A 10,776-nucleotide genomic window follows, 5' to 3' on the forward strand; every position below is an offset into this window, starting at 1 on the left:
TAAAAAATAGAAAATGTTTTTGGCTATTAAAATTGGTTTGCAAAACTGCATACAAGTTTTGTATATTGTAAGGAAAAATTTATATTTAGAGGGAAAAAAAAGACACACTTATAATCCATATTAATAAATACTCTTTATTTAGTAAATTTTTCTTAACATTGCGCTTTTAACACACCCCAAATTTATTACAAATGGATGTTTATTCTCTGTAAAATTTTTATATTTATACTTCTGTACACATTTCATGGTGCAACCTGTAAGCACTACACTGAAGTGCCACCATAAAGAAGAGAGAGAAAAAAAATGGAAACAAAAATAAAAATAAGACTAAAATTCTTCCCTAATATCACAGCTTGCAAAACTTGATTTCTTATTCCACTGTGCTCTAACCCCGAAACCCTACACAAGACCAACAATAAATAGCTAGGCTTGGTCAAAGAGAACAACTAACATGTATGAATGTGGCAAATAGAGATGAACAACTGCGTCAGTGTACAAGTGCAAAAGAATCAAAGATCTCAAGGAGAAAAACAATTCATAAATCACGTTGATTTTAAAGAAATGACCCAACAAGACACCGAATGATACATCTGAAATGTATCTTTTTATAAACAACCTTGCAGCAGTGGTCACGAGTGCTTTTAAATTCTCCACGGCACGATGACGTTACTTGACGCTGGTCGTGGCGAACCACTTTCCACAGACTCGCTTGCTCCGCTCAGTGGCACGGCAGTAGTTGGTGAATTTCTCCTTGAGGAGCTGTCGGTACTGGAGGCGGTTGCTGTAGAAGGACTGGTTCTGTTCTAGAAATGCCTGGATTTCATCCTGCGTCAGACCGCTCTCTTCATCGGAAGTTACGTCCGAATCGTCCTGATCGAGGAAAAGGAAAAAGGAAGGTCGTGTATGATCCAAATCTTACGAGATCTTAAGAGAAAAAATGAAATTACAATAATCCTGTTGTGCAATGTGAACAGTAGATTCATAACTAGTTCTTCCAATGTTAAATATAAAGTTATTGATGATCAGAACAGGACAAAATAATAATAATCTCACCAGGAGTTCCACCAGACTTAAATTTGCCTTTGTCGGCCTCATGTGAAGGCTGAGATTGCTTTGATGGACTGCCCATGGCGACCGTAGTGCAATGTTAGCGAGCTTATCGCCACATAAGGAGGAAAAAATATCTTTGGTTCGACAAGTGTTTGCTGATGTCAGATTGTGGCCTGTGGTGTTCCCGTCCGACGGCGTGCAACCTTCGGTTTTTGACTCCTGAGGGAACATTAGTTTCGCCTTGAGCATGTGGCTGAATACTCTGCATTCGACAAACCGGCATGTCCTCGGTTTGTTGCCTCACCTGATCATTGCAGCTCTTGCCCTTTTTCTTCTTCTTTTTACTCTTGCACTGACCGTTTTCCTCAGAGTGCGGCCAGCAGTCCACACAGCTGTCTGTCCCGTCCTCCTCTTTGTCTTCGACACAGTGGTGGACGTTTGGGTAATCCCCTTCAGAGGATAAGTAAGAGCAGACTGTGAGATCAGAGGGACAACGTCTCACATACAGGGCGATACATCTGTGATGAATATCTGGGTGTGTTTAACCTGGACCTGCTTCGTGGTTGCACATGCCCTCGGAGCAGGCGACGTCAGAGCCTTCTCGTGATCCCATCTCGCTGCCCTCCATACTTGATGAGTAGCCGCAGTCGCTGCCATTACTGTTGTGGGACAAATCTGAGGACAGCGTTTTGTCCCGACTTGTTATTTCTCTTTAAATTCACACTCAGCAGGACTTACACGTACACATAAATAGATGATTATACCTGTCTTGGTGTTATCTGAGCACTTACAGGAGGCGTTTCTGCTGGTGGTCACTGTCTCTTCACACCCAGCCTCTTCTTCCTCTTCCTCATCGTGGCTACCACAGGCCTTACAGCTGCCCTCAACTGAATCAAAGGAACCCTGTGACACCAAATCAAAAACATTGATATGCAGAACTGTGGGTTTATATTAAAGCCCATTAGCGCTGTGTGAACTCAGAATTTTCACCTCATCCAAGATTTTCTCCTTGTTCTCTGCCTCCTGTTCAGACATATCAAAACCACACTTGTTTTTGCGTCGGTTTTTCCGTTTCTGTCTCTTCTTCTCCAGTTTCAGTTCTTTGGCTCTCTCCTCCTCTGACAGTTCCTCCACAAACTGCTCGAGCCGACTGATGCCCTGCATCTTCTCCACTGCCATCTGAGGGTCAGAAAAACACTCGGTTGAATGCAGAGCGGCAAAACTGTGTGGCGTCCTCAAAGCGAACGAGGAGTACCTCAAAGCTTTTCCGTAGTGCATCAATACCCAGATGGAACAATATCTGCCACGTCTGTTCCTCAGCTCGGAGTTTCTGCCAGATTCTGTGCAGCCGCTCGTAGAGATGAATGCCCAGACAGGTCAGAACTTCCTCTTGTGCAATATCGATCGTTTTCGCGTGTCTCTCTCTGCGCCTTGAGGGGGAAAAAAACCCCAGCACAAGCCAAAACAACATATATTAGCTCATTTTCTGAAAATCTTGACAGGATTAAAGTATAACACACCTTTTATTTACTCATAATCAGGGGTGTAAACAAATAATCCATCAATTTCCAATTGATGCTGTATTAGACTAAAATTAGTTCCAATTGATTGACTAATATTGTCCACTTAGACCTTTTTTTGTGTTGTAGTTTGGCCACCACCCAGCAGAGGGCGTCGCTGGTCATCCTTAAGTGGAGCCAGTTGATAAAAAACATTAAAGATGGCGGAATGAGAAAAAAGAAGCGGTCCAAACAAAATCTCAACCAAAAGTTATTGATGTGTTACGAAGCTAAGGATTTGAAGACAGAAGCGTAGAGCAAAACGCAGAAAAATTGTGACATTGTATAATTTTTAAATGTTTTTCATTTAGAATATTATGGGAAATGTTGCCGTCTAGATTAAGGAAAGAAGGTTAGAGCTCTTGATACAAGAGAAACTTAAGTTTTTACAAAAAATGTTCACGTATCAATTAATCATTTGTCGATCAAGAAGATCATTCAACTTTAGATTGACTCATAAATTGATAACTTGCATTCCCAATCGTAATGCATTCACCAAATGATAAACGCGAGCATAAATCCAACTTACTCGTAACCTCCTGAGAACTCAGGCTCTGCCCTGCCGAGTAAGTGAGCGATGAAGTCCGTTTCGCAGCACACGTGGATGTGCCGCTCATGGGGGCAACAGCAGAGACCCTCGTACAGAGCGGCACAGTATCCCTTCTCCTCACTGGAGTCCACCTCTCCAACCAGGATGTTGTATGCTCTGATCACTTTATTCTTACAGTCTGTGCAAAACCTGTTGGAAGTCGAAACCCAGTTGGTTTCTCTTCAATCACAAAACCACCGTCTTATGGCGGATGAGAAAGTACTTGGTGAGTAAATGGTCTGGTTACGACGGAGTACCTGTGTTTCCGCAAGTACGTCTCCAGCGTCTCAAGCAGACAGGCACTGTCGATGAGGACCACCTCGTCCCTGCATTCTTGAGACATCAGCTCCCACACGTCCATCCAACTTCCCCTGGAGCATTTATAGCAGTGTTATAACACATAATGCACAAACAGCTCTGACAGCTGCAAAGTAAAGTACACCCTCAGTATCCAAATATCTTAGCTGTTTTCCACTGAATTAATTATTCAAAATACTAAGAAAAACAACATTTTTAAAATTTCTCAACAAATTTACTGCATTCTTCATAAAAACAGAAGTGAGTACAACTTCTAAAACCAAAAATGTGACAATAAGAACATTACTTACCCCAGGGGTTTAGGTTTGTGGGTGTCTAAGGAGTGCAACTGGCAGCGCTTATTCTTTTTACTTTTTGGAATGGCATCAATCATGTCATTTAACTTTGACCTGCAAAAGAAAGAAAAAGAAAATACAACCGTTATTGTAATAATTGAACTTTTTTCCCCACATTCTTTCAATCTATTTATGATTTCATTGATGTTCTATGCAAGGCAGAAACAAATTGGTCCATAATTGTGAACCTGAAGTGAAAGAAAACATGGTTCTCTTTATTTAAATATGTGGTCAGCATTTGTATTCAGTACTTCCCTAGAATTATCCCATGTTGCAATGGCAAACACATCTCTGTTGGAATACGTTTCTACCAGCTTTCCGACATCTTGTCTTACACTTTACTTGAAAACTAGCTCCAGGCATTCACCAATCAAAGCTTGATGACCAAGTCAAGGAAGGTTAATTGGTTCAATGAGACCAAGACGGAGCTTTTTGGCCATCACAAAAGACACTATGTTTGAGATACACCAAAGTCTGCACATCACAACAAAAACACCATCCCCACTGAGAAACATGTTTAGCATTCAGGCCAAGCTACACAGAAATTGTTTGAAGACAACAAGGTTCTGGAGTGGCCTAGTGAAAGCCCAGACCTCTGTCTGGTAGAGAATTTGTGGTGGAACCTGAAAAGAGCTCTTCACAACCAACCCCCAGACAAACCTGACAAACTTTGAACAGTTTTGCAAAGAAGACTGAACAACTGCAGCATCCAGACGTGAAGCCTGACAAAAATGTACCCACACAGACTCCATGCATTTACCAAATACGGACTTGAATGATGCCAATATTTATGCAATGACATATGTTATGCTAAACATTTTTATTTGTCATTTTGTAGAAATTAGCTTCCACTATGCCATTCAAAGATTTTGACAAAAAAAAAAAAAACTAAAAAAAGCCAAATTTTGCTGCTCAGGATTGACTTATAAAAGTAACAAAAGGATAAAACATCCAAGCGGGTGAATAAGTTTTTATAGGCACTGTTCCTTTAAACACTTGTAGCTGCAGCAAAAAGCAATTCTATAATTATTGAAAAAAAAAAAAAACACTTAAGCAAAACCCTATAATACCAGACCTATGCTTTTTAAGTCTAAATATACATGTTTTCTAACAGTTATTAAAAAAATAATCAATGTCATCACAATAAAAATAATGGAGAAAAACTAGAAAGGGGAGAACAGTGATCATTGCGTTTTCTGCTGTAATACTATCAATGTAAAAATAAGGGGAAAAGACTTTTCCTCTCACCCATGGACATAGAATAGGGTATAAAGTTTCTTCATGTCTGCCAAACAAGCCTTGGTGACAGTGAGCATGCCCTTGGGTTTCACTGTGAGGGGCTCCAGCGCTGGGTTCCCCATCTCCACTGAGTGAGAAAAGAGGCGCTCCACACTTCGTCTGCAGCCCACGCACGGCACCAGCTGGGATAGCGCGCTGTACACCTCTCTGGACGACACCATAAAGGCGATATTCAGGTCCTGCTGCTTCAGCTTGGAATAATACTATGGAAAAAATAAAATGACACTTTCAAGTGCTTCAGATGGTGCAATTAGAAATTATATATATAATGCAAAAATAAAACATGATGTCACTCAAAGCACAGAATTAGACTTAATAGATCTGCCCACTGTCACCGATACTTGATCTAGAATTTTTAATAACCGGGACAGATACATATATTAGTATCAGTTGAGTGCATCTGTACTAAATACACACAAATGACACCCTTTAGGGTTTGATTTGTGTGTGTGCATGTCTGCCAGATTAAAAGAAATTCTGTGAGTGAAAATACCTCAGAAAATTGCTTCCAGTGAGGAAGGACTATGTCAGTGCCTTCAACGTCCAGGAAACTGTCAGGAAACTCCATCACCATCTGACAACCATGAAAACAACAGGTAATGACATATCAGAAACTCAGCGGTCACATTCTGACAGAGGCACAAGTAATTAGCTTGGTATTTAGTTCAGCAATTTAGTTTCAGACAGTTCGTACTCGAGGTACGTCTGTGTCTTTGTGAAGAACATAATCCGATCTTGGCTTTCCGACGTCAACATCCTTTCGAGCACTGCCTGAACATGTCTCCATGTGAAAATGGAAAAAAAAAGAAAGAAAAAGAAACCACACAACCATATCCATTTGTTTCAGAAAGTCAGAAAAAAAAATAATCAGAAAACAAGCAGATTCAGCTCCATTTCTGCTTTTACTTTACAGGGTGACTCATAAGGGTCTGTCTTCCTAATTGCTATTTGATGTGTTCTCCGTGATTATGAAGACCTACCGTGAGTGTGTCATCAATATACAGGGGAATCTGTCTCGCCAAAAACGGGTAGTCCTCCTCGCCTTCCCTGCAAACTGCTACTAGGCGTGCCATGTCTTCTCTGCGTTGCAGATCAGCTCACCTGCAGGTGAGCACAAACGACAGAATGATGTGCAGGGAACGAGACAAAATGACTACGTCAAACCCTGAGCACAAGCTCCACCATTGTTTGACATGTAGGGTAGCTAATGCTACCCTACCTGCTCCAGATCATTGGGGGCTGATATAATCTTGGAACTAAGAATTTGTCTTTGGGATTCTTAATCACAAGAGTACGCATTAAAAAATAAACAAAATCACCAAACGTTAAAAACTACTGTTATAGCCACTCCTAAAGTAGCTAGCATGATTATCTTGACCCAGATTTGCCCTGCGAAGCTAGCAAACAATCTAGCAGAACAAAAGCTCTGGAAAATGTCTAAGTTATTAGCTTTACAAAATGTACTTTTAGCATTGTGCAGCTTCCAAAGCCTCGATTGGAACGTTCACTTGTATCTGTTGCCTTTTAAACAATTACCTACTGATTTCCAAGTTAGCCTGCTAGCTAACTTCACTTCATAATACAACTTCCGAAATCAAATATGCCGTTCGGTTGAATTTTGGGCGCACTGTTGTTTATTAAATGGTGTAACTTCCCCCATCAAAGGTAAATTGGAGTATTATTCCAGCTTGACTTCGCCTTGACGGTGATAGTAAACCTGGCTAACCTGCTTGTTAACATCGCTGCTCTCACGGCTAGCGTTAGCGAGCTAACCTAAGCTAATAGAAAGTTGGAACTATGAGTAGCTACTTAGCGACAGCCGCGAGTTTCTTTTAAAAATATGCCGACAATACTGACAGACAGAATGGTGTCTTCGTAAAGAACAAATACGTATAGTTGAACTTTTGGACAATTTTCACTTACCGTCGTCTGGAACTTATCTCAAAAATAAACAAGTGCGACAGTTAGTGAGCCTGGTGCGGTGGCGGAATCTTCATTACTGACTTCACCTTTGCCCCCCTTCCCGTACGCTGATACGTAAGACGAATGATGTGGTACGCACTGCCGCCAGGGGGCGCAGGTGAGCATAAAAAAGCCCTGCACGTTGATGAAAGAACAGCTACGATTTAATTTATTGCAAGATGTATTTTGACATTGTTGTGATTCATAGCGCTCTGCTGCTTTTTCCAGTAAAAATATCATATACTAAGTGCAGTGTTTAATTGTATATATATCAAAAATGGCCAATAAAATGCAAATTATAAATCTATGAGCAATTTTAACCCAAGACATTTTACAGGCTTTCATAGGCACATTCTCACTGGACATTTTCTACATTTTGTCACATTATTACCAAAATCTTCAGTTTAAGTTTTCAGGGCCTCTTTCTTCCTCCAGAGTAGTGGAAAATGTCAAAACAGAAAGAAAATTATAGTTTCCAAAAAATATTTAGAGAGAAAACATGAGAAGTGTTTACCACTCTTGATTTTGATACCCCTAAATAAAGTGTTACTATTGCCCTCTGAAGCCAGCTGATAAGCAAAAAGACTCCACCTGAACAAAAATGTATTTTCAATGTAAATACAGACATTTGTTAAAATATTAGTAAACAAACAGCTTTATGGAGACCAAGGAACACACCAGACATGCAAATCAGTTTTGGAGATATTTAAAGCTGGGTTAGGTATGAAAATATCCCAAGCTTCAGTTATTGTTACATTTCAGGTCCATTTCGGTTCAGAGTTCTTTTTCTCACGAGGCTTTATTTTTGCAAGTCCCCCAAATATACAAACACAAAACACTTAAACAGGCACACACTGAAAACTAACTCCATGCAGATAACATTTTCTTCCATGTTCATTATTTGCCATTGTTCTGAATTTCAGTGCGAGTAACTCAAGCTTCAAATAAACTGTGAAAAACAAACCCAAGCACAATGGTGTGCTTACAAACATTACCAGAATTTCACTGTAATTTCACAGACATGCAAAATATATATAACAAGGCAGTTCACAAGCATGTATGACAGTAAAACACACACCGACAATGAGCTGCTACAGCTGAGCGTGTCCACCAAAGAGTTGGTCGCTCCGGTCATGACGTTGGAGAGCAGAAAAAACACCAGCTGATTCCTGCTGACGGCCTGGATGAGGCAGAGTCCCTCCACTTCAACTCCTCTTCCGGAAAGCCGAGAATCCGTCTTCTTCTCCAGAAAGTTCATGGACGATGGTAGAAAATGGCACGCGGACGCTCTTTTGGAGAACAGGATGACCATGTCGGCCAGACCTAGGCAGGACATGAAAAACAGCGACTGAGCAACGCTCCAGACGACGAAGGGCAAATTCGCCGAGCGGCGAGAGACCGGCTCCACGAGTGCCTGACATGCGAACAAAGCGCCGTACAACAGCAAACTTCCTAGGGAGAGGGTGAAAAGCATCTTGAGGCAATCTTTTACTTGATGTCTTTGTTGCATCACGTAGAGTCCGACCTGAACTCCTGCTAGATAGATGGCAACATAGCCGGCTATGGAGAATATGCCCTCCTTGTTAGCATGCACAAAATCCTTTCCTCTGTCCCTATTGTGCATCAGGAAGGTCTTTAGTTCAGATGTTTCCAGGGCGAACTGATGACACCCACTGATCAGAAGGGCAAAGAGCCACGACTGTCCAACTGGTACAACAACCAAAAGAAGAGAAGCTAGAACTCTGACGATGGCCAGCGTGAAAAAGAAGTTCCAGTGGATGCCATATTCCGTCACGTGCTCGTGGTAGCTGGTCATTTTGACACTCGCCAGCCGCGCCACACCGAGAGCAAGCAGAGGCCAGACAGACAGAATCTGCTTCGTGACATGGCTCACCTTGGATCCCGTGACCTTCCTCCTCCGTGCCTCAGGGCTGACAAGCGCGTTTGCGAAAACAAACGCCCCGACTCCAAAGTCCATAACTCCTGTCCCGTAGGTCTCCGTCTTCGCATATCGCCTCGGAAAGACGCTGAAGTCGACGGCGAGGATGCTGATGGCTGTTTTCACGTTTACGAATACTCTGAAGAGAGTCACGAAGGGGACCTGGTGGAACTGAACGCTGCACTGAAGAAAGTTGCTGACCATCTTCCGGGGCCGCAGAGCAGAGGATTGGAAGCTGCCACGGCAGATGCAGCAGAGCACGCAAGCTGAAATAAAAGTTAGGCACACGATGACCTGCAGAAGAACATCGCTGAGAATTGTGCACGACAGTACGAGGGGAAGGACGAGCAGAGAAAAATCAAGGAGCAGGTGGGAAATCAGCGGAAGTGGTAGCGGTAGAGTCCCTTTGGCCTGGTAGTAGAGGACTAAGATGAACGCTCGGTGGATGACACAAACTGGAGCGAGAAACGATCCAAGAGTCACCTCTCCCAAACTGGTCCCGTTGAGATTACTCACAAACGCCTCCTTTACTTCCTTCTGAGCCATGACCTGCAAACATTGAAACACAAGCAATTTATCACAAGGGGCAATGTATCCACCAAAACATCAAGACTTTACTGAAACCGTTAGGAGCTTCCCTTCCATGATCTTTCACTATACATCCCTCAGAGAACCTGAGTAGTCAGGAAAGGATCCTGACATGTTATAGAAATTGGTGCAGTACAAGAAACCACACAGTGTCGCCTGCTATGATGATCTGTTCATTTCTTAATTTGCTGATTTAGACTTCTCTGTACCCAAACCCGAGCTTATTCGCTCAGAAACATACGCAAAGAGCAGTCAATGTGTTAAGTTTTCATGTTATAATGCCCTGCTCCCTAAAGCAGCGTCCTACATGCAAGCGATAACAGTCAACAAAATTATTAGTTTCAGGGGTTTTTTTAAAAAAAAAACAAGGTGTCTATTGACCAGCACTTACCACGACTTCGTCTGTTAAAGACGGAAGATGAACAAATACCTGTTTAACAGCATTATTATTTTTGCTGGCCGTGCAGAACCTGTTCAGTGACGGCACGGTCGCTCACTTCCGTGTCCGCGACCCGTGATGCATTCAATAACGTTGGATTTTCTGGTACTTCTTGAAGTGTTGGGTTTTTACTCTTGTAAAAGAAAGTTAAACGCATTTCTCTTCCTTACAATCTCTAAAAATATATACAAACATTTATAATAAGACTAAAAGCAACCTACTTGTGCATAGTAAATCCCGTGGAAGGCATTATATATGGAAAATTAAAAAAAAGAAAAAGTCACGCTGTGGAAGTTTAAATGGACTTTTGTGGGAGCTAAATTTAAAATGCAGCTCCAAACTGAACCCGTATTTAATATATCGATGGAGTTGTACAGCATTCAGTTCTGATGTTGCTTTTATCGAGCGGTCCCTGAACGTCTGGGAAGAGGGCGGGAATGACGTGGATCGGGAGTGAGGTCTGGAAGGCGGCGGGACGGCAGGTGTTATGCCGAGAAATGCATGCCTGCCGAGAATTGCATCCCCTGTCGCGGGAGCGCGCATCGCTCTAAACTCTCGCATATTGACGAGTAAACGGGCTGAAATCCGACCGAAGAGGAAACTTTTAAAAATATTGGTAACATTATCACGTTTATTAATCATGTAAGCGCTAAAATTGTGGGTTTTACTTCGCAAATTAATTAAAATAAACACTGATT

The 10,776-nt window shown here is 42.0% G+C and overlaps 2 protein-coding genes across 4 annotated transcripts; both read right to left on the reverse strand.

Moving 5' to 3' along the window:
- Positions 1-114: 114 nt before the first annotated feature.
- Positions 115-7,161, reverse strand: ggnbp2 (gametogenetin binding protein 2). Of its 3 annotated transcripts, none has more exons than XM_055043770.1 (14): positions 7,074-7,161; positions 6,131-6,251; positions 5,644-5,724; positions 5,100-5,353; positions 3,807-3,905; positions 3,456-3,569; positions 3,139-3,348; positions 2,306-2,480; positions 2,041-2,229; positions 1,842-1,953; positions 1,597-1,725; positions 1,355-1,500; positions 1,054-1,269; positions 115-870 (listed from the first exon to the last, which is right to left on the reverse strand). In XM_055043770.1, the coding sequence occupies exons 2-14, from the start codon at positions 6,221-6,223 to the stop codon at positions 667-669; spliced, it is 2,022 nt and encodes a 673-aa protein (XP_054899745.1). In that variant the 5' UTR covers positions 6,224-6,251; positions 7,074-7,161; the 3' UTR covers positions 115-666. The 3 variants fall into 3 exon arrangements, with proteins under 3 accessions (XP_054899745.1, XP_054899744.1, XP_054899743.1); XM_055043769.1 differs by having other exon boundaries at positions 1,603-1,725; positions 1,815-1,953; XM_055043768.1 differs by having other exon boundaries at positions 1,815-1,953.
- Positions 7,162-7,360: 199 nt separating this feature from the next.
- Positions 7,361-10,141, reverse strand: pigw (phosphatidylinositol glycan anchor biosynthesis, class W). The gene is made up of 2 exons (XM_055043771.1): positions 10,031-10,141; positions 7,361-9,600 (listed from the first exon to the last, which is right to left on the reverse strand). Exon 2 carries the CDS (start codon positions 9,595-9,597, stop codon positions 8,104-8,106), a length of 1,494 nt encoding a protein of 497 aa, XP_054899746.1. The 5' UTR covers positions 9,598-9,600; positions 10,031-10,141; the 3' UTR covers positions 7,361-8,103.
- Positions 10,142-10,776: the final 635 nt, after the last annotated feature.

The sequence above is a fragment of the Poeciliopsis prolifica genome, unplaced genomic scaffold (genome assembly GCF_027474105.1).
Source record: "Poeciliopsis prolifica strain line A6 unplaced genomic scaffold, Auburn_PproV2 SCAFFOLD019, whole genome shotgun sequence".
NCBI classification, from domain to species: Eukaryota; Metazoa; Chordata; class Actinopteri; order Cyprinodontiformes; family Poeciliidae; genus Poeciliopsis; species Poeciliopsis prolifica.

Bases quoted from the DNA above. Each gene is read 5' to 3' on its own strand.
- ggnbp2 (XM_055043768.1), bottom strand. From the start codon at position 6,223: ATGGCACGCCTAGTAGCAGTTTGCAGGGAAGGCGAGGAGGACTACCCG. The intron at 5,725-6,130 runs GTAGGTCTTCAT...CATGGTTGTCAG, and splicing joins ATATTGATGACACACTCACG to ATGGTGATGGAGTTTCCTGA. The intron at 3,906-5,099 runs GTGAGAGGAAAA...TTTCTTTTGCAG, and splicing joins ACCCTATTCTATGTCCATGG to GTCAAAGTTAAATGACATGA.
- pigw (XM_055043771.1), bottom strand. From the start codon at position 9,597: ATGGCTCAGAAGGAAGTAAAGGAGGCGTTTGTGAGTAATCTCAACGGG.